This window comes from Scyliorhinus torazame, chromosome 13, assembly GCF_047496885.1.
Source record: "Scyliorhinus torazame isolate Kashiwa2021f chromosome 13, sScyTor2.1, whole genome shotgun sequence".
Lineage (NCBI taxonomy): Eukaryota > Metazoa > Chordata > Chondrichthyes > Carcharhiniformes > Scyliorhinidae > Scyliorhinus > Scyliorhinus torazame.
In genome coordinates, this window is record NC_092719.1 from 81,233,705 (window position 1) to 81,257,358 (window position 23,654).

Genomic DNA, 23,654 nt, shown 5'->3' on the forward strand with positions numbered 1-23,654 from the left:
ACTCATCTCACAATTTCATACTCAATCTTAGGCTGTCACCCAGTCTCACTCACACTTAATCTCACTCAGTCACTCTCACACAGTCGCTGTCACACTCACAATCACTTTATTCACAATCACACCTGGCCACTGAGTCACTCGCATTTAGGCAAATTCCCTCACTCCGCCTCCATTTGTAAAGATCCTGTCATTTCTCCAGCAGGATCGTGACGATCCGGGACGAATTCCTCATTTTGTGAAACTGACGAGTTGGAGGAATGTCGGGCGGTGGCACCCGGCAAGTTGTGGTCCCCCCCTCCCCCCTGGAATGAACATCAACATTGCCCCGAATGTGATCACAGATCAGGAGATCCACTCTCAGACTCTCTCTCTCTCCTTTTTGTAGATCTGGAAGGGCATGTTTAACTCGCTCAATGTCTCCTAACAGAATAATTGTGGCTCCCAGCGGGACATTGCTGGTCATGTAGGGAAGGGAGAGTGGGGTCAGTGGAGGTTTTGTCGATCGGTGTCCCTTTACAGTGACTGTGGGGAAACCGCTCCTCTGGAATCTCGACCCAAATGACTTACCAGGAGGCAACAGATAATGTGGACTCAATGCAGGCTGAGCAGGGAGCCGGCGCACACTCGGGGACTGTGGATGAAGAGCAGGACCGCATTTCCAATGCTATGGCGGATCTTCGGAGTACAGGTAATGTGCAGCTCTCTCTCTCTCGTCTATATCTGGAGTTTGGGTCTCTAACGCCAATTTAGCCTCAGCCATTTTAATGTAGGATCCACCCCATCGCCTTCTTTTAAGAAAAGACATACAACAATAGTTGGCACTTTTAATTCGCCTGTGAATAAATTATGTAACAATTTTTTGTGGAGTTTTACTGAACAGATATTTATTTTCACCGTCGATTACTGCTGGCCACAACAAGGTGCGCCATTCAAATGTGACCTGTGCTACAAACTAAAAAAAAACACATGTTCGTGAAATCCCCCAAATTTTACCGGGGAGGAATGCTGAAAAGTGGCTTGTGTTGGAAAGTCTCTTTCACATTTTACCATCTAAGACCTTCCCACTTGGGTTTAGTCAAATGTGTGGTTTTAAACGTTGCTTTGATATTTTCCCATATAACATTAAACAAGATGTTGAAAAGTTGCAGACTGCTTAAACAACGAGGCCCCGTGCCTGGTCTATGAAGGAATTTGGGTCAATCGTTTTCCCGTCAAAATCATTTTGAATCCACTTAAAAATACATACGATGGACATTAAATAGTCCCGAAGGCAACAGTGCCTGCGATTACCCTTTTTAAAACAATAAATAAAAGTTCCCTGGAAGTGGTTGGAAACAGCTTCTGAAGAAACTTGGATAAATACTGGGCAGGAAAACATTGAGAAGAGGAGACTGGGCGCCTAGGTAGCTCAGGGAGCAGCTGCAGATGCGAATTACTCCCCTGTGTTGTCAGTTTCTATTATTCTCGTTATGAATAAGTAGATATTTTGCTTTAGGGAGATCCATCTGATAGGGGGAAAGCAGAGCTGGACGGAATATTTTATTTTCCCCAGTTGTGATAGCAGCCAAGAACTTCAAACTGTGTATGCAGCAGATATATTCCTCACCACTGACTTCAGATGCGTCAATATTTCCTTTTTAAAAAAAGAATGGACCTCTTTTAACCATTTCCTTGGAAGAATCCCTTTGTTAGGGAAGTACAGTACGCGGACACAATTCAGGGATATGTCAGTTTCTGTGGCTTGTAAAGTCAGTCTGTTGGTTTTCTTAATGCAGCCACAAAGTTGCATCAGAAATCCCCTCACCTCTTCACCACGTTAAACATAGAGGTGAAACCCAAGGTTTGTTTCTGGAACCGGCTGTTTTATTGTTACAACAGTATAAAAGCAAAATACTGCAGATGCTGGAAATCTGAAATACAAGCAGAGTGTGCCAGGCGTCTGCAGAGAAACAGTTAACCTTCGACTCCAGCTTTTGAAGTTGCTAAAAGAGCGAGATGAAAAGCAGAGAGAAGGCGGGAGATGGAGCTGGACATTGGAATGAATGGACAAAACTGTAGCAAATCACTTCAATGTAGACGAGTCGACGTTGGACCTGAAAATGATGGAACAATAATACTGGACTTCAGGGGTCTAGTTATGAGGAGAGATTATAGAAATGAGGCCTGTTTTCTCTAGAATTTAGATGGTTAAGGGATGATCTGATTAAAGCCTTCAAGGTATTAACAGGGAAAGACAGGGTAGATAAAGATGAACTGTTTCTACTGGTTGGAGATTCTAGAACTCGGGGGATATAGTCTAAAAATTAAGACCAGAGCATTCAGGAGAGATGTTAGGAACAATTTCTACACACAAAGGGTGGTCGAAGTTTGGAATTCTCTCCCACAAACTGCAATTGATGCTAGGTCAGTTGTTAAATTTAAATCTGAGATATATAAATTTTGTCAAGCAATGGTATTAAGGGATATGGCCAAAGACAGGTATATGAAGCTAGGTCACAGGCCAGCCATGATCTCATTGAATGGCGGGAATAGGCTCGAGGGGCTGAATGGTCTACTCCTGTTCCCATGTGCCCACATGTTCAAAAGCCTGAGGCAGTGGAGATCAAATGACCCTTGGGTGTCCAAGTACATAGCTCATTAAAAGGCTATTATGAGATGGGCAGCAAATGCTGGCCTTGCTTGTGACATCCACATCCCAGGAAAGAATAAAAATAAATCTGATGAACTGGAGCAGGAAATAATCAGAAAGGCTGTAGAAATTCTTTATTTCGACAGGACTGGAATGCAAGGGAATAGCAGTTGTGCTTCAGCAATACAAAACCCTGGTTAGATCACAACTGGAGTATTGTGAGCGGTTCTGGGCACCACACCTTAGAAAGGATAGACTGGCTTTGAAGAGAGTGTCGCATAGATTTATAAGAATGATATCTGGACCCCAAGGATCAATGTATGGATTATGCAGCGCAGTGTGAGACCGACCATGGGGGAACCAGCAACAAGATATCACTGGGCGATGATCTTCATCAGACTGACTCCCCCACTGTGGAGCAACAAGGAGCTGGTCTGATGTCCCGACAGGACTGTGGCATGGATATCTGTGAAATGTGTCAATGACCCCATCCCTGACTGGCATGTGGTCAAAATGTCTGGGCCAATCTTCCTATCTGCTCCTTCCTCTCTCTCTTACTCACTTGTTGATGTCAGCAATTAAAATGTTTACATTTTCTAGCTCTCAATCAAACACAAGGTAATAAATCTTTCCTGCTTGCTTCAGAATTCAATGTGTTCTACATTTTGTTGAACATGAATTAAGATTAATAGCCTAGCAGTGCACCGCACCCCGTTCCTGTCAGTGGATTGGGGTAAGCAATGGTGGTATGCCCTTATAGGCATGATATGCCCCTGCTGAACATGCTGATGCCCTCGAGTCCTGGGAAGATGTAGGTATACATGGATACCAATGGCCAGCAATCCCATTCTGCCGATCTACTCATGGATGGAACAGGACCTGGGGAATTTCTCATGCATTGTTAAGATACTAAACTGGTCAAACATAGCTCCCAATCTTTCCCTTTGCCCCATTACAATGGTCAGCACTGGTACAGAGTCTCATATTGGCATTTTCAAAAGACTCCTGGAAAGTCACAGCAGCAGCACCAAGCTACCAACTGTCCAGTTATCATCCCAACATTGCCCTGAATCTAAAGACACCACCTGTAGTTCTAATTAATGGTCACAGAACACCATTGCCTCGGCCTGCAGGGCAGCCATGCAGCTGCAAGCGCCGCTGAATGCCCACTCTGAACTTAGGGCCACAGGTCATATGGGTGCCCCCTTAGGCCACCCCACTAGGTGCCCTCTGGCCCCAGCTGACCCATCAGTGGATGGGCACACTCCAGCACAGCCAGTGCCATGTTGTTAGCTGGGTTGGTGGGTGTGGCGAGTGAAGTGTGTGCATGCGGCCGCAGCTTGTCAGCCTCCCAAGTGTCAATCACGGACCCGGCGAATCCCGCACTGTTTGTCATTGGAATCGATTGTGTCCCAGGTGGCGCTGGTGCTAGCCCCTTACCTGTCGCTGAATCGGTCCAGTTTTGCTGTCGTGGAAGTCCACAAATCCTGCTCGGCATCAACACTTAGTCTCAGGAATGGAGAAACCCGCTGACAGTCTTTGCATGTCCTTTCACAGGGAGACCTCGATGTTGACTTGCACAGCGGACTATGTTTTGGAATCTCATGTGCTCTAACTCTCTGTTCTGATTAGTTAGTGTGGTCATATGATAAGCTAAAATAAGGTCCGTTAATGTGGAGTTACCAGCTGGAATTTCAGCCTATCATGGGCATCAATTTAATGCAGGGTTACCCAACCTTTTCTAGCACAGTACGGGAGGAAACCCTGTGAAACACTCTTGTTGCGCTGAAGCACCAAACCACAAAAAAATGATTGTTTTTGCACAATAGATACCAACATACAAACTTAAGTTTGTATTAGTTCTTTCTATTTCTTATATTTATACATTTATTACAATTAAAAAGTACTCATTAAAAAACCTAATTAGTTCTTACCGTTTGTCATTATTAATGCTGCTCCTGTGGTTCAAATGGGAGGAGTTCTGCTGGATTCTCATATCGGACACAGACACACAAATTCATCTCTCTCACACACTCGTTCATGTTCATCTCAAACACACTCACTCATATCACACACTCTCACCTCTCTCACACACACTCACCCTCATCTCTCACACTCACTCATATCTCTCTCTCTCATGTCTCACATTCATTCATCTCTCTCACATTCACTCATCTCACACATTCACTCTCACCTCTCACACTCACTCATTCTCAGCTCTCTCACTCTCACACTCACTCATTCTCATCTCTCTCACTCTCATCTCTCACACTCAACTCTCACCTCACTCACTCTCACTCTCACTCATATCTCACTCACTCTCATCTCTCTCACTAACTCACATCTCTCAAATTCACACTCATCCCTCTCACCTCTCACACTCACTGTCATCTCTCTTACACTCACCGAGAGGCCTAGATACAGTGGACATGGATAGAATGTTTCCACTAATAGGAGAAAGTAGAACCCGGGGGCACATCCTCAGACTGATGGGACGATCCTTTAAAACAGAGATGAGGAGGAATTTCTTCAGCCAGAGGGTGGTGAATCTGTGGAACTCTTTGCTACAGAAGGCTGTGGAGACCAAATCACTGAGTTTCTTTAAGACAGAGATAGATAGGTTCTTGCTTAGTAAAGGGATCAGGGGTTATGGGGAGAAGGCAGGAGAATGGGGATGAGAAAAATATCAGCCATGATTGAATGGCGGAGCAGACTCGATGGGCCAAATGGTCTAATTCTGCCCCTATGTCTTATATTTCTCACATTCACTCACACACTCTCATCTCTCTCTCACACTCATTCACGCTCACCTCTCTCTCACACTCACTCACTCACATCGCTCTCACAGTCACTCATTGGAGAAGCCAGCCTCTGATTGGGCAAATGGAATCATCCTGCCCTGCCACGGAACATTGGGAAGCTTTGGCTTCCACAGAGCCCAGTTTGGGAATCCCTATCCTATGAGATTTGCAATTTTGCCAGCAGGATTGGTTGACAACTTTGTTAGACTGGAATTTAGTGTCATCCGCGTTTGACTCATTGCGATTTCACTATACAGAGATAAACAGTTACCGCAATCTTGAACCATCTGAATTATATACAAAAGGTTTTCTAAAGAGACCAGGACAATGGTTCAACCCACAACAGATGAACATCAAAATCATGAAAAACATTCCTTCAAAAGTGCACCAAGACAAAGAATAATAGGAAAAAAATGTTTTATTTCGTCCTTGAACACAGGAGAAAAAAGTTGAGTTAAATGTTTTCGCAAATAGTTGTTTGTCAAATGTACCGCAGACAATAAAAATACAGCATTATTATTGTGTGCATTCTTTCTTTTCCCAAACAAAATGCTTGTGAACTCAAAAGACCTCATTAGTCCAACAAGAAGATGAAAATATCTATTCATTTGTTTTCTATTCAAGATTTTGTAACAGCCAATAGTTCTAATATATTGGGAATATTTTAGCAAAGGCTGCATTTTGCCAGCATTGCAGCTCAGATTTTTATTTATCAGTCTACTTCACTTATGTGTTTTTTTAAATCTAGGGATAGCATCAGAGTTCCTCCTCCTCATTTGTCACAAGGTCACTATGGTTGACAATAACATTTCTGTGCTGTACCCGAGAACAGTCATTTGCAAAGTCGGGGTCACCCGCGGGTGACGGGAGGGTCGTGGAGCCATCCAACAAGGCGTTCCCGATTGCAGGAATTAATGCTCAATGGCCGCAGCAGCCGGCTTTTAAAAATGATGGCCGCGACCGGCTTTCAGAATGCAGGCGCGCTGCGCCTGCGTGCCCACTTATCAGTGCGTAGGCCCGGAGCCCAGAGAGAAACACTGCCCCCTCCTGATGTCAGCGCGCTGACGCAGGAGATTAAAAAAAAAATTAAATTCAGTCTTCTTGCCTGAAGCGAGGCAGAGAGTAGGTGACACACCTCGAACACTGACATCACGTGCTCTGGGTGCGATTGGCATTCCTCCATTTTGTCAGCAGCAAACAAGCAACATGAGGGCAAAATTTAAAATGGACCGTTGTATAATAAGAAAGAGAGGGCAGAGACACAAACAGGCCAGGATCTCACAACTAAACCTGCTGGAGAGTGAGACTCAGGAGAATCCACAGCAGGGCAAAGCAGTGGTGGTGCGAGCTCCAGGACCTCTGATGAACAACCCATACTGAAATGTAACATTGAGTAACAAAGCAAGTGAGATCGTGAGGACTAAGCAGGCTCACCTGTCGCATTAAAGGCAAGTGAAAATGGTGGGTCACGAAATTTGGGCGGCGTAGGTCACGAAAGTTGGCTGGCATGGATTTTGAAGGTCGGCTGGCATGGGTCATGACAGTCAGCTGGTTGGTAAAAATGGGTCCTTGGGGAATAAAGTTTGAAAAACACTGTCCTAGAACAGTATACAATTAGGGATGGCACAGTGGTTAGCACTGCTGCCTATGGCGTTGAGGACCCAGGTTCGATCCCGGCCCCGGGTCACTGACTGCGTGGCGTTTGCACATCCTCCCCGTGTCTGTGTGGGTTTCACTCCCCCAACCCAAAGATGTGCAGGTTAGGTGGATTGGCCATGCTAAATTGCCCCTTAATTGGGAAATAAAAATGGGTACTCTGGTAAATTTATTTGAAAAAGTGCACAACAAACTCATTGAAAAAGTGGCAAATAAGTGAGGAGCAGGCTTTCAAGTCAGTGGATTACCTTTGTGTTCATTAATCTTGTAGACTCATTAAATGCTGCGCATACATTTCAGTCCTTAAGTGTTGCACGTTGAATCAAATTGCATCACAGAAAATAATTTGGAGTCACAGAAACGTATAGCCCATGAAGAAGCTCTGTGGCTCATTTAGTTGACTTTTTGAGAGTGCTATCCCAAGAGTTCCTGCTCCCGGTGGCACTGCTGGGACTGAAGATCTGCTGTTTCTCTGATTGACTGACAGCTCTCGGGGGGGCCGTAGCCCCAACTTCAGGCAAGTATTTGGCTGACAGCCATAAAATCCAGCCATGGCTTTCAGTGCTGGGGTTGTCCTCCTTTTCATCACCTCTGCTCAATCTCCCTGTACGAAGTCTTACAACACCAGGTTAAAGTCCAACAGGTTTGTTTCGATGTCACTAGCTTTCGGAGCGCTGCTCCTTCCTCAGGTGAATCTCCTTGTCACACTGCAGGCTAAAGGGGGATGGTAACTACAGCATTCATGATGGACAGTAAGCGGTCTGAGCAGAATCCTTGAAGTCAGAACTAAGGCATTCGCCATGTGCAACTCCTCTAGCTGAAAACTTCAGTAACTTTAAATAACAGTACAAAGCTCCCAAAACTTCAACAACTCAAGTAATAGTCTGTAAAAATCAATCAGCAACTAACCCAAAAGTAATTAATGATACCTTTAATAATAATCTTTATTGTCACAAATAGGCTTACATTAACACTGCAATGAAGTTACTGTGAAAAGCCCCTAGTCGCCACATTCCGACGCCTGTTTGGGTGCACAGAGGGAGAATTCAGAATGTCCAATTCACCTAATAGCACGTCTTTCGGGACATGTGGGAGGAAACCGGAGAACCTGGGGGAAACCCACGCAGACACAGGGAGAACGTGCAAACTCTGCACAGATAGACAGTGACCCAAGCCGGGAATCGAACATGGTATCCTGGCGCTGTGAAGCAAAAGTGCTACCCACTGTGCTACCATGCTGCCCTTTACAAAGCGCCACTGTAAATAGGAATAATCCCTGTGGCTGATGCATGTTCAGCTGTGTGAGTAGTGAGGATACTAATAGGACTGCAGAGTTTGGAAATGGTGCCGCTCATTTGAAATCAGCATCACATGACTGACGCATGATTTGCCTACCCTCCATGTTTTGGGATCATGGGCAAAATTCTCCGGTATTGGCGCGATGTCCGCCGACCGGCGCCAAAAACGGCGCAAATCAGTCGGGCATCGCGCCGCCCCAAAGGTGCGGAATCCTCCGCATCTGGTGGGGCCGGGCCCTAACGTTGAGGGGCTAGGCCCGCGCCGGACTGATTTCCGCCCCGCCAGCTGGCAGAAAAGGCCTTTGGTGCCCCGCCAGCTGGCGCGGAAATGACATTGCCGGGCGGCGCATGTGCGGGAGCGTTAGCAGCCGCTCACGGCATCCCCGCGCATCCGCAGTGGAGGGAGTCTCTTCCGCCTCCGCCATGGTGGAGACCATGGCGAAGGCGGAAGGAAAAGAGTGCCCCCACGGCACAGGCCCGCCCGCAGATCGGTGGGCCCTGATCGCGGGCCAGGCCACCGTGGGGCCACCCCCCGGGGCCAGATCGCCCCGTGCCCCCCCCCAGGACCCCGGAGCCCGCCCGCACCGCCTTGTCCCGCCGGTAAGAGAGGTGGTTTAATCCACGCCGGCGGAACAGGCATCCTAGCAGCGGGACTTCGGCCTATCCGGGGGGAGGGGGGTCCCGCCAACCGGCGCGGCGCGATTCCCGGCCCCGCCGAATCTCCGGTGCCGGAGAATTCGGCAACCGGCGGGGGCGGGATTCACGCCAGGCCCCGGCGTGCCGGGTCGGAGAATCTCGGGCCATGCATCCATTGTGCATCTTAAGCACCTTATCAAAATAGTGTCCAGCATGGCATGGACATCATTTTGACCCAAAACAGCCACTGAAGCGTGGAATAGATGAATGCTAAGCAACATACATTGTAAAATACTGAGGTTCATCTGTCCGTAAAATTAAAAATTGGAATGTGATTGTATTCCCAGCAGAGAGTTAATAGCCATCCAGTTCATAGGTGGAATGTTACCTCATATGTTGGGTCAGAAATTAAATCTTGTCTCCTTTGTTAGGCATAAAATTGATGGAATGAGAATAAATCAGGTCATCTACCTGAAGCTGTGATTTGCCCCATTATTACAATCCCAGATCAGACCCCAACAGTGACTAGGATACTGGACAGAAAACCCAATATTTTATTTTAATTTTGTAAGACTGTGAGGAAAGGTTACCTTGCTCCAGGCCTGATTTCACAAAAAGCAGTGATCTGGGACGGGATTCTCTGCGAACTGGTGGGGCGGGCAAATCCGGCGTCGGGCTGCCCGAGGTGCAGAATCCTCCGCACCTTCAGGGGCGAGGCTGGCGCCGGAGTGGTTTGCGCCCACTGGCCGGCACGGAAGGGCCTCCGCCGGCCGGCGCGAGTTGGCGCATGTGCGGGAGCGCCAGCGTGTGCTGGCGTCATCCCAGTGCATGCGCAGGGGGGGGGGTTCATCTCCGCGCCGGCCATCGCGGACTTTTACACCAGCCGACGCGGAGGAATAGAGTGCCCCCACGGCACAGGCCTGCCCGCGGATCGGTGGGCCCCGATCACGGGCCAGGCCACCGTGGGGGCACCTCCTGGGGCCAGATCTCCCTCCCTGAAGGCCGCCCGCGCAGCCAGGTCCCGCCGGTAAGTACCTACTCTAATAGCCGGCCGAAAACGGGTGGCCACTCGGCCCATTGCGGGGGAGGGTGGGGGAGGGACGCTGCCAGCGGCCGCCGACCAGCACGGCGCGATTCCTGCCCCCGCCAAATACCTGCCACCGAAGAATTCGGCAGCCAGCGGGGACGGGATTCACGCCGCCCCCTGGCGATTCTCCGACCCAGCGGGGGGTCGGAGAATTCCGCCCCCGGTATATTAAAACAAACTTTATTACTAACTCAATATCAAAATATATTTAACGTAACACAAGAAAATAGGTTACAATTACCCCTTAAACAATATCCCAATCCACTTTCAAATACAGTTAGCACTCAGCAAAATCTGCTGAACAAAGATGTCTTGATAATCTACTTTGAGATCTTTTCACTGCATTAAAGGAAAGACCATAATCCTGTCGGAACCATGCAGAAACACTGGCTGGACAGCATGGTGGCGCAGTGGTTAGTGTTGCTGCCTCACAGCACCGAGGTCCCTGGTTCGATCCCGGCTCTTGGTCACTGTCCCAGAGTTTGCACATTCTCCCCGTGTTTGCGAGGGTTTCGCCCCCACAACCCAAAAGATGTGCAGGGTAGGTGGATTGGCCCCGCTAAATTGCCCCTTAATTGGAAAAAATGAATTGGGTACTCTAAATTTATTTTAAAAAAGAAACACTGGCTGTATTTCTTCAGAAGTTATTTCTCAGCTTCTTTCAGTTCACCTTCCAATCACACAATTAGAATCATGGAATCCTGGGGCAGCAAAGTTGTGCAGTGGTTAGCACTGCTTCCTCACAGCGACGAGGTCCCAGGTTCAATCCCGGCTCTGGGTTACTGTCCGTGTGGAGTTTGCACATTCTGCCTGTGTTTGTGTGGGTTTCGCCCCCACATTGGCAGGGTAGGTGGATTGGCCATGGTAAATTGCCCCTTAATTGGAAATAATGAATTGGGTACTCTAAATTTATTTGAAAAAAAAAAAGAATCATAGAATCCCTACAGTGCAGGAGGCCATTTGGCCCATCGAATCTGCACCGGTCCTCCGAAAGAGCACCCCACCTGAGCCAGCACCCTGCCCTATCCCTGTAACCCCATAACCCCACCTAACTGTTGAACTCTAAGGGGAAATTTATCATGGCCAATCCATTTAACTTGCACATCTTTGGACTGTGGGAGGAAACTGGAGCACAGAATCACAGAATAATACAGCGCAGAAGAGGCCCGTCGGCCCATCGAGTCTGCATCAATGCATGAAAAACACCTGACCTGCCTAGCTAATCCCATTTACTAGCACTTGGCCAATAGTCAAAGCACCCGGAGGAAACCCACGCAGACATGGGGAGAATGCACAAACTCCACACAGTCACCCGAGGTTGGAATTGAACCTGGGTCCCTTGCACTGTGAGGCAGCAGTGCTAACCGCAGGTTGTGCCACCATCAATTCTGTTCTGCTTTGAAAGAAACTGCTAAGCTGTCTACAAACATATCTTTAACTGAACTGCAGTGACAGTGGATGCTCGATTCCTACTCACATCTCAATCCAAAACTCAACTAAAACTGCTTTTTTGCAAAATGCCTAGCACCTTAGCTTCTCCATTAATTACATCATCTTACCAAGTTGAAATCTAATTAACTCCACAGGGAACCCCCTTAATTCAAACAAAACTCCATTAGCCAAAACTTTTTACGATGCCCTCAATGCACCCCTGGTTTCCAAAACATTCAAACCCGGATTATTTTAAAAACACTACTGCAGCAGTCATTGTAAGGGTCCTTCCTGTCTCTCTGTGTTTCCCTTATATCCACTTTTGTTGCTTTTGCCGTTACATTTTTGATCCATGGATGATTTATGGCTGTGTGTCTTTAAGGCTGCCTGTTTCTTTCATTCAAGCAGAAGGAAGCAATGGTTTGTGCCTTTAATTCAAGCAGAAACCTGTGCTCATTTAGACTCGTGATTGTAGAGTGTCTGGCATCATCGATGACTCAGTTTGGTTGACTTGGCTGATGGCTAATGAACTGGCCCAAAAAATTGTGCTCTGCCTGGTAACTGGTGGTGATTGGATCTGATCCCACTGGAATGTGTTCAGAGTCCCCAGGTTCCAGTTTGGTTTCAGTATTGGTTCTAGCAGCCTGGTGAAGAGATGTAACACTCTCCAAAAAGATCCAATTCTCTTAGAAGGCCACTGTGAGGGCTGCCTCTCTCCAACAAGTCTGTGTGCCATTCGTTTGAGACTGCAGAGACCTGGGGCGGAATTCTCCCCCCCCCCCCACGCCGGGTGGGAGAATCGCCCGGGCGCCGCGCAAGTCCCGCCACAATGTCCCGACGCCCGCACGCGATTCTCCCACCCCCCCAAACTGGCGCGGCGCGAATCACGGCTGGCCGCTGGGAGAAACGCCGCTTGCTGTTGGTATTGGGCGAGTGGCGATTCTCCGGCCCAGATGGGCCGAGCGGCCTGCCCAACACGACAGGTTCCCGCCGGCGCCATCCACACCTGGTCGCTGCCGGCGGGAACAGCGCGGGAATGCTGGGGGGGGGGGGGGGGGGCGGCCTGTGGGGGGGGGTGAGGGGGGGTTCCTGCACCGTGGGGGACTCAAAAGGGGTCTGGCCCGCGATCGGTGCCCACCGATCGGCGGGCCGGCCTCTCTGAAGGAGGAACTCCTTTCCTCTGCTGCCCCGCAAAATCGATCCGCCATCCCGGATGGGCCAAGTGCGGGCAACTGGGACTAGCTTAATGGTAAAAACTGGGCGGCATGGACTGGTTGGGCCGAAGGACCTATTTCCATGCTGTAAACTTCTATGATTCTATGATTCTATCTTCTTGCGGTGCGGCCGCGGGGAGGACGGCAACCGCGCATGCGTGGGTGATGTCATTTACGCGGCACCGACTTTACGCGGCGCGAAGGCCCGGCGCGCGTAAATGACGCGGCGCCGCTTGTAGCCCACCGGGGATGGGAGAATAGGGGGCTGGGAACGGCCTCCGATGCCGGAGTGAAACACTCCAGTTTTCACTCCGGCGTTGGGACTTAGTCTCCCGATGGGAGAATTGCGCCCCTGGCGTGGGAGTCTCCGACACCCCGCCGGGTCGGAGAATCGCTGGGGGCTGGCGTGAATCCCGCCCCTGCTGGTTGCCGAATTCTCCGGCACCGGACATTCGGCGGGGGCGGGAATCGCGCCGCGCAGGTCGACGAGCCCCCCTGGCGATTCTCCGGCCTGCGATGGGCCGAAGTACCGCTGCTGGAATGCCAGTCCCGCCGGCGAGAATCAAACCACCTCTCTTACCGGCGGGACCAGGCGGCGTGGGCGCGCTCCGGGCACGATCGGGGCCCACCGATCCACGGGCGGGCCTGTGCCGTGGGGGCACTCTTTTCCCTCTGCCTCGGCCACAGCCTTCACGAAGGCCGACACGGAAGGGACCCCCTCCCCCTGCGCATGCGCGGGGATGACGTCAGCAGCCGTGACGCTCCTGCGCATGCGCGCACTTCCGCCGGCCGGCGAAGTCCTTTCGGACCCGGCTGGCGTGGCGCCAAAGGTCATTCCCACCGGCCGGCGGCGCGCCAACCACTCCAGCGCTGGCCTAGTCCCTCAAGGTGAGGGCTTGGCCCCTAAAGGTGCGGAGAAATCCGCACCTTTGGGGCGGTCCGACACCAGAGTGGTTCCCGCCACTCCATCCCGCCGGGACCCCCCACCCCACTGGGTAGGGGCGAATCCCGGCCCCGAAGTCAAACCACAAGCTGAAAGTAAGGTTTGATGTGAAATAAAGTGTCTCAATAGAAAGGTATAGCCCTGAATGCGAACCTCGAGCTGAAGGCCCAGTTTGATGAGAAATAAGGGGCTGGATTCTCCGCCCGCCACATTTTTGTTTCACCACGCCGGCGGGATGCTCTGTTACGCCGGCTGATTAATGGGGTTTCCCATTGTGAGGCAGCCCCACGCCATCGGGAAACCGAGGCTGCCGGCAAAATGGAGCATACCGTCGATGGAGAATCCAGCCCAAGGTGTTTCTCCAGAAAGCCTGCTGCCTGAGTACTGTATTTTCTAACCTTCGGGGACCCTGAATGAGTGACTCTACAAAGAAGACCATTACCGACTGTAAACAAGTGCCTTTAACCAGAAAACGTGCTAAAGAACCACCATCTGAAGCAAAAACTCTTCTCTTTTGACCTTCATCCTTATTATTTTCCCCCCTTTCCCCCCTCTGTGCCTGTCTGCCTTGTGTGTGCGGGTAGAGGATGGGGAAGTTAAAGTGGGAGTCAGGGAGTTAGGTGATAGTTAACCAGTTGTATTTACCACATTTTTCCATGATAGTTCTTGTTATAAATAAACAGTAATTTTGTTTAAACTTACAACCTTGTTGTGACTCTGAGACAAGCCGGGTTGGAATTGACTGCGCAGTTGCCCAGGGTGTCGTAACATCATACACACATTAACCCAGGCTTTTAACCCTTACTGCACCAAATACATATAACACAATAGATGAGAAATTTCTGCATTCATCACACCATCTCTTTGCATTCAGCTGTGGTTCAGCTGATATCTCTCTTGCCTCTGGGTCACATGGTTCTGGTACAAGTCCCACTCCAGATCTTGAGCACAAAACTCAAAGCTAACAGTGCAGTACTGAGGGAGTGCTGCACTGTTGGAGGTACTATCTTTCGGATGAGACTTTAAACTCAGACCTCTATCTGTCTGCTGAGGTAGAAGTCCAATAAAAGATCCAGTGGCACTATTTAGAAGAATAGAAGCGTTCTCGGTGTCCAGGCCTATATTTATCACTCAATAGGGACAGCATGGTGGCACAGTGGTTAGCATTGCTGCCTACGGCACTGAGGATACGGGTTCGAATCCCGGCCCTGGGTCACTGTCCATGTGGAGTTTGCAAGTTCCTCCCGTGTTTGCGTGGGTTTCACCCCCAGAACCCAAAAGATGTGCAGGATTGGCCACGCTAAATTGCCCCTTAGTTGGAAAAAATATAACAGATTATCTGGTCATTGTCAAATTGCTCTTTGTGGGAACTTACTTTGGAAAAATTAGCTGCTGAAATTCCTACACTGCAACAGTAACTACTCATAAAAACATACCTCACTGGCTGTAAAACACTTTGGGACGTCTGGTCATCATGAAAGTTACTCTCTGCAGAATTCCAAATCTCGTGCCTGCTCTTATAGCCACAGTATTGATATGGCTAGGTCCAGTGCTGGAAGGGCGGGGCGGGGGGGGGGGGGGGGGGGGGGTCACTGCTAAAACATCAGGCTTGTCTGTGATGTCCTCTGAGATCACAATGCTTGCTAACACTTGCAGTTATATGGCAGTGGAAGGGAAATTTGAGTGATGTGTGAAATGGGGTCCATGCTGCCAGTGCCAGTTTACTGCTTGTATCTAAAGTGGCTTTTACCCCCAATATTGACACACATATATAGACAATGGCGACACAATGTCAGAGAGTAATTGGTGTTTGTGGAACCTATACCTAGTAAAGAGTGAAGGCCTTCATGGAATGAAGGAAATAAACTGCCACGGGAGGAAAATAAATGGAAAATTGTGTATTGATTTCATTTCAGGAATTTAGAATGTTTTAGCTTCTTACAGAATAACCACACCAATGATAGACAAAAAGAAAACCTTTAGCAATAATTTGTTGGGATTTAATGAATCATAATCGCACCCAAGATTTTGCCTTTCCCCAAAGTATAGAAATCTGCACAGAATTCCCTGAAGCAACACACATCTGTCAGAAAGTGTGAGCAATATTTAGCTGTGCCTCACACACCATTTAACATCCCCTTATGGCCAACTGGGAACTTGTGTATTAACCATGTCACATATCAAAGGAGACCTTATAATCAAGAATCAATAGAGTAAAGAGTTGATTATTATCCGCTTGTGACACATAGCTAATGGCAGAATAAACAGGTGGAAGCTTGCCTCGAGCCTCATTTTAATAATCTGCTGTTTGCCTTTTGCCAACAGCCCCTCGGGTCCGTTCCAAGATTGAGAGTGGGGGAGGGGCAGGAGTTGGGAAGTTGCACATTGGTTGGCAGAGTCGTTCAGGAGTGTTGCGGAGCTGAGTTGGAACCTGCAACCTTCCAACTCAGAGGTTACCTGAGTGATGCACTATCAATTACGATGAGGCGAGAGTAGTGAGTAATCGAGGCTTTATTACGCAGAGATGTGTTGCCTTCTACAGCTGCTGCCGAAATGGCTGCAGCTCGGTAAGCACACACATTTATACTCCGCCAACTGGGCGGAGCCAGCAGGCAGGGATCTACCCCCGTACCTGTAATACAGGAGCTGTACCGTATTACATCTCGTATGTGTACTATATACAAACAGTGGTGACTACCACATTCACCCGTTAAAAAAGAGTCCAGCGGGGGGGGGGTGGAAAACTATTTACATGTATGTGAGCATTTTTAAAGTGTACAGTTCTGGAAAAGTTCACAAATTCAGCCGTTCGGGTGCCTTGATCCTCCGTTGTGAGCGCCGCAGTCCCGGTGGCGATGCAGGTTCCGGCTTGGTCGCCGGTGACTCCGGGAACGTGTCGTCCTCATCTTCATCCCCGGGTGGACCAATGGGAGGACGGATCGTCCTGGAGCGGGGGCTGTGGTGAGGTGCGCTGGGGGGAGGATGGTGGCACCGGGGCAGATGGGGGGGGGGGGGACCCAGCTGGTGCCAGATCCCTGAGGGAGACTGTGTCCTGGCGGCCGTCGGGATATGTCACGTAGGCGTACTGCATGGAGTAGCTGTACCCTCTCAACCAACGGGTCCGCCTTGTGGAGCCGCACGTGTTTGAGGAGAACGGGTCCTGGGGCTGCCAGCCACGTTGGGAGCGATAAACCCCGGAGGGGGACTTCCTAGGGAAGGCAAGGAGATGTTCATGGGGGGTTTCATTAGTCGCAGTGCAGAGTAGTGATCGGGTCGAGTGGAGGGCGTCGGGGAGGACCTCCTGCCAGCGGGAGACCTAGAGATGTTTAGACCGTAGGGCCAACAGGACAGCCTTCCAGACCGTCCCGTTCTCCCTCTCCACCTGCCTGTTTCCCCGGGGGTTGTAGCTGATCGTCCTGCTAGAGGCGATGCCCTTGCTGAGCAGGAATTGACGCAGCTCATCACTCATAAAGGAGGATCCCCGGTCGCTGTGGACGTAAGCGGCGAAACCGAACAGCGTGAAGATGCTATTGAGGGCCTTGATGACTGTGGCAGACGTCATATCAGGGCATGGAATGGCGAAGGGGAATCTGGAGTATTCGTCGACCACGTTAAGGAAGTACGTGTTTCGGTCGGACGAGGTGTAGCCACCTGAGTTAGTCACTTCCCGACTTAAAATGGAGAACCGCAAAGGCTGAAGGGAAAATCAGCCAACACAGGCAAAAACTAGCAGGTGCAAAGTTACTGTGTATTAGACTCTGCAGAAACCCAGACAGCATCGATACAAGCAGCCATCTGCATAGTAATGTAGCAGCCATCTACATAGTAATGAGCGATTCCCGGGAACAATCAAAACATTTTGAGGTAAACAAAGCCAAGCCAGACTCCTCAGCGCCAGCAGGAGCCAACACAAAAGAGGTTAACGGACACTTAAAGACCGCCCAACGATCAGGGAACAGCTCCAGTATTGGAGAAATCGAACCAAAGTCCAATTACTTGAAACCAGGTGCAGGCTCCGCCCCGAAGGGCGGGAAGCCCCTGGGGATTATAAAGTAAAGCCCCCAAATTCAAATCATCCTTCTTTGGCAGGATCACTCAGCAACTTGAACCAACACTTGACAGTGACCTGTCTTGCTGCCTCCAAGAAAGTAAGTCTCAAGTCAACGCTCGCTACGGGATTGGCGCTCCTAGCTACTAGTCCATACCAGCTTTTGAATCCCGCAGACTCAGAACCCGAACGAAAGGCCATTTGTTCCCCTGACCTGGTGGGCCAGTCCGAAGCTAAGTATAGGACTGTTAGTTATAGAAATAGCCTAGAAAGTAGGGTTTATGCATGAGTAGTGATTTACTGTGTATAATAAACGTGTATTGATTTGAATCTTACTAATTGGTGTGTTGAGTTATTGATCAGCACTTGAACTTGAACCTCGTGGCGGTATCATGAAGATACCTGGCGACTCTAGAGCAAAGGTTATAAAACAGAGCAAATTGAACCAACCAAAAGTTAGCAACAGAGGGGAGGACCCTTTGAAGTCCATGATGAGGCGTTCAAAGGGACAGGAGGCCTTCACCAGGTGCGCCCGGTCTGGCTGATAGAAGTGCGGTTTGCACTCCGCGCAGACCTGGCAGTCTTTGGTGACCGCCCTGACTTCCGCAATGGAGTAGGGTAGGTTGCGGGCCTTTATGACGTGAAAGAACTGGGTGACCCATGGGTGACAGAGACCATCGTGTCGGGCCCGGAGTCGGTCCACTTGTGCGCTGGCACATGTACCTCGGGATAGGGCATCGGGGGGCTCGTTGAGCTTACCGGGGCGATACAAAATCTCGTAATTGTAGGTGGAGAGCTCGATACTCCACCTCAAGATTTTATCGTCTTTTGATCTTGCCCCGCTGTGTGTTATTGAACATGAAGGCAACCGACCGTTGGTCAGTGAGGAGAGTGAATCTCCTGTCGGCCAGGTAATGCCTCCAATGCCGCACAGCTTCAATGATGGCTTGGGCCTCCTTTTCGATGGAGGAGTGCTGAATTTCAGGGGCGTGGAGGGTGCGGGAAAAGAATGCCACGGGTCTGCCTGCCTGGTTGAGGATGGCGGCTAGAGCGACGTCTGATGCATCGCTCTCAACTTGAAAGGGGAGGGTCTCATCGACCGCGTGCATCGCGGCCTTGACGATGTCGGCCTTGATACGGTTGAAGGCCTGGTGAGCCTCGGCTGTCAGGGGAAAAACTGTGGCGTGAATGAGTGGGCGGGCCTTGTCCGCATAGTTAGGGACCCACTGGGCATAGTATGAGAAGAACCACAGGCATCGTTTGAGGGCCTTGGGGCAGAGGGAGAGGGGGAGTTCCATGAGGGGACGCATGCGATCGGAGGCGGGCCCTAGAACTCCATTTTGCACAACATAGCCAAGGATGGCTAAGCGGTTGGTGCTGGACACGCACTTCTCCTTGTTATACGTTAGATTCAGGAGTTTGGCGGTGTGGAAAAATTTGAAAAGGTTAGCGTCGTGGTCCTGCTGGTCGTGGCCGCAGATGGTGATGTTATCCAGGTACGGGAAGGTGGCCCGCAGTCCGTACCGGTCAACGATTCGGTCCATCTCCCGTTGGAAGACCGAGACCCCATTAGTGACGCCGAAGGGAACCCTAAGGAAGTGGTAAAGGCGGCCGTCTGCTTCGAACACCGTGTATTGGCGGTCCACCCTACGGATGGGGAGCTGGTGGTAGGCAGATTTCAGGTCCACTGTAGAGAAGGCCCGGTACTGTGCAATCCGATTGACCATATCAGATATGCGTGGGAGGGGGTATGCGTCGAGCAGCGTGTACCGATTGATGGTCTGGCTGTAGTCAATGACCATCATGTGTTTCTCCCCAGTCTTTACAACTACCACTTGGGCTCTCCAGGGGCTGTTGCTGGCCTCGATGATGCCTTCCCGCAGTATCCGCTGGACCTCCGACCTGATGAAGGTCCTGTCCTGAGCACTGTACCATCTGCTCCTGGTGGCGACGGGTTTGCAATCCGGGTGAGGTTCGCAAACAGGGAAGGTGGGTCGACCTTAAGGGTCGCGAGGCCGCATACAGTAAAGGCTGGTAAGGGCCCGCCGAATTTCAGAGTTAGACTTTGGAGGTTGCACTGGAAGTCCAGGCCAAGTAGCAAGACAGCGCAGGGGTTGGGGAGGACGTAGAGCCGGAAGTTGCTGAACTCTACCCACTAGACAGTGAGGGTGGCGGTGCAGTACCCCCGGATCTCCACAGAGTGGGATCTGGAGGCCAGGGAGATTTGTTGGGTAATGGGGTGTACCGCGAGGGAGCAGCGTCTTACCGTATCGGGGTGGATGAAGCTCTCCGTGCTCCCGGAGGCGAGAAGGTAAGGTGTCTTGTGGCCATCGACTTTCACCGTCGATGTCGCAGTTGCGAGGTTGTGTGGCCGGGACTGGTCACGCGTGATGGAGGTGAGCTGCGGCTGGTGTTGGTGGGCCCCGGGCTGGTCGGTGGCGGTTGCGGGCGATGAGTGGCCTGACGAGCAGGGGTCCTGAGGCGCCGTCCAAAATGGCGCCGAAGATGGCAGCGTCCACGGGGCGCACATGGTAGGCTGCGTAAAAGATGGCGGTGCCCACGGGCCGCACGTAGTCTGATGGGGGGGAAGATGGCGGCGCCCAAGGGCCGCACGCAGGTTGCGGGGGCAAAAATGGCGGCGCCCACGGGTCTCACATGGGGGTGCAGGAACAATGGGGCTGGTTACAGCAGCGATCGACCGGGCCTGGCACACCGCAGGGAAATGTCCTTTCCTCCCACAGACCTTGCAGAGTGCGCTCCGCGCCGCGCAGCGCTGGCGGGGGTGCTTTGTCTGCCCGCAGAAATAGCGCTTGGGCCCCCTTGGGTTGGCTGGCTGCCGCGCGGCGCAGGCTTGGGGTTTTCTGGGGGCGGTCGCTGGTGGGGTCCACGATGTCCAGGATGGAGTCGCCGTGCGGTTGGGGGCGTCCGCTTGTACAATACGGGAAGCTACCGTTAGCGAGGTCGCGAGTTTCTTGATCGCCGCGAGGTCGAGCGTACCCCCTTCTAAGAGGCGCTGGCGGATATCCGCTGACCCTATGCCCGTAACGAAAGCGTCCCTGATTAGGAGTTTGGAATGTTCAACGGCCGAAACTGCCTGGCAATCGTAGTTCCTCGCCAGGGCGTGCAGGGCACGCCCATAATCATCCAATGACTCACCGGGGAGTTGTTGCCGCGTGGACAGGAGGTGCCTGGCGTAGAGTTTGTTGATCAGCCGTGTGTAGTTCTCTTTCAGAAGCGCCATGGCCTCAGTGTAGTTGGGCGCGTCCCGGATAAGAGGAAATTTATCGGAGCTCAACCATGTGTAAAGGATCTGTAGTTTCTGTGCCTCTGAGGGTGGTTCTGTGGCTGATCCGATGTAGGCTTCAAAGCAAGCTAGCCAGTGGTCGAAGGCCAACATGGCGTTGTCTGCTTGAGGGTGCAGCTGTAGGCGATCTGGCTTGATGTGAAGGTCCATCGCTGTAAATTCTCTGCGTAATAAATTGATCCATTATCAATTACGATGAGGCGAGAGTAGTGAGTAATCGAGGCTTTATTACGCAGAGATGTTTTGCCTCCTACAGCTGCTGCCGAAATGGCTGCAGCTCGGTGAGCACGCACATTTATACTCCACCTACTGGGCGGAGCCAGCAGGCAGGGATCTACCCCTGTACCTGTAGTACAGGAGCCTTACCATATTACATCTCGTATGTGTACTATATACAAACAGCGGTGACTACCACACTGAGCTACAGCTGACACACGACTGGAGCTGCAGAATACCAACATACCACTTACACTTTCTATCTCTTGTTGCAGGATGGTATTGGGGAGCTCTTCAGGCAAATGAAGCAAATGAGAAGTTAAAAGAAGCCTCGGAAGGTACGTTTCTGGTAAGAGACAGTTCACACCGGGACTACTTTCTCACCATATCTGTAAAAACTGTTCTGGGACCAACCAACCTGCGAATTGAATACCGAGATGGCAAGTTCAGACTGGATTCGATAATCCTCATAAAATCCAAACTTCAGCAGTTCGAGAGTGTGGTGCATCTGGTAGAATATTATGTGGTCTTATGTCGGACGCTAAAGAACATCCAATGTCCGTCTCTTCAAAACAGAGGCATCCAGCTGTGGTTGACCAAACCATTGTACACTGAAACTCCTTCTCTGCAACACTTCTGTCGTATCGCCATCCATAAAGCAACCAGAGAGATACAAGAACTGCCGTTGCCAACTAAACTGAAAAAGTACTTGTCGGAATATAAGTATCAGATTTAAAACTCTCTTGAAATGAAAGTCCAGGAGGGAACTAATTTCAAAATGGTTTCCCTTTGCCCAAGCATTTATTTGCTTATTTTTCTTGTCAAACCTGCTGCCAGTTAAGGGAGGAGATATACATGTCTTTCAGTGATGAAACTGATTTGATGGGAATACCATTTGGACGAGATTAGGAGCCAATCTGAAGCAACCTATTTAGGGAACGATCTCCAGCGATGGAGTGTTCAGCAACGCTACCCCTGGAGTTGACTTCTTTGGATGTCGTGGCTTCAGAACATTTAAGTTAATAAATGTTAAACAATTAAAAAATCTCACAATTACATTTCTTAATTTTGGTTAAACTTGGTTTTAATTTACATATCCAGTCGATGACCATCACAAAATTTGCATCAACCTTTTATGTTGTCGATATTTGATGTCTTTGCCAATATCTCAGCCTGTAGTTTGCGATTAACAGGGGAGATTTGTCATTTTTAAAATTTGTCCATGGGATGCGGGCACACTGGCTAGTCCATCCCATATGAAGGAGGTAGTGAGCTGCCTTCTTGAACCGCTGCGGTCCATGTGGTGTAGGTACACCCACCGTGCTGTTGGGGGAATGGGGGGCGGGGGGGTTCCAGGATTTTAACCCAGCAACAGTGAAGGAATGGTCGATATATTTCCAATTCAGGATGGCCGATGCTTTAGAGGTGATGGTGTTCCCATGTGTCTGCTGCCCTTATACTTCCAGATGGTGGTGGTTGTGGGTTTGGAAAGTGCTGCTTGAGGAGCCTTGGTGAGTTCCTGCAGTGCTTCTTGTAGATGGCACACACGGCTGTCACTCTGCATTGGTGGTGGACGGATTGAATGTTTATGGATGGGATGCCAATCAGGCTGGTTGCTTTGTCCTGGATGTTGTCAAGCTTCTTTAGTGTGTTGGCACTCCACTTATCCAGGCGATTCCATCACACTCCTGACTTGTGCCTTGTAGGTGGCAGATAGGCTTTGAGGAGTCAGGAAGTGAGTCAGTCTCTGACCTGCTCTTGCAGCCACAGTATTTATAGAGCTAGACCATATATCTGTTGACACAATGGGCACAATTCAACCCAAAAACTTCTCAGTGTAACTTTGGGTGGGTTTGGCAGGTTGTTTCCCCTCGGTCTTTTGGGTGAGATCCAGACCAGTGTTCACCCACACTTAGTCATTTTTGGGGCCTCGGAGAGTCCCCCTCCCCGGTCTAGCCCACATGTAGAAATGTTTTCAGCAATTGGAAGCCAAAATCACCGAGACTGGCTCCTCAGAGATCAACGCGCTATTTGAAAGGGTGCCCCGATCTCTAAATGAGCTTGAGGGCCCCCTACACCCCTCCCCCCCCAAACACGGGCAATGGCACCCCCCACTGACATAGTCAACCTCCCCCTCCCCTCCCCCCCAAGCCAAGTGAGGACACCCCACTATGGGGTCGCTGAGGGCCCCACCCACTTTCCGGCCCCCCCATCCTCCTTTTCTGCCCCCCCCCCCCCCTTTCAGGACTTCCTTTCACCCCCACAAATCTTTGAGGCCCCTTCACCACCCCACCCTTTAAACCCCCCTCTCATGGGCATGGCCTCCCCTTGGCAGTGCCAACCGAGCACATGGGCACCTTGGCACTGCCAACCTGGCACCCCAGGCAGTGA

The 23,654-nt window shown here is 50.5% G+C and overlaps 1 protein-coding gene across 1 annotated transcript; it reads left to right on the top strand.

The window, feature by feature from the left end:
* Positions 1-220: 220 nt before the first annotated feature.
* socs2 (suppressor of cytokine signaling 2) lies at positions 221-22,308 on the top strand. The gene is made up of 2 exons (XM_072471869.1): positions 221-688; positions 21,539-22,308. Exons 1-2 carry the CDS (start codon positions 559-561, stop codon positions 21,997-21,999), a joined length of 591 nt encoding a protein of 196 aa, XP_072327970.1. The 5' UTR covers positions 221-558; the 3' UTR covers positions 22,000-22,308.
* The last annotated feature ends 1,346 nt before the right edge of the window (positions 22,309-23,654 follow it).

Bases quoted from the DNA above. Each gene is read 5' to 3' on its own strand.
- socs2 (XM_072471869.1), top strand. From the start codon at position 559: ATGACTTACCAGGAGGCAACAGATAATGTGGACTCAATGCAGGCTGAG. The intron at 689-21,538 runs GTAATGTGCAGC...CTCTTGTTGCAG, and splicing joins GGCGGATCTTCGGAGTACAG to GATGGTATTGGGGAGCTCTT.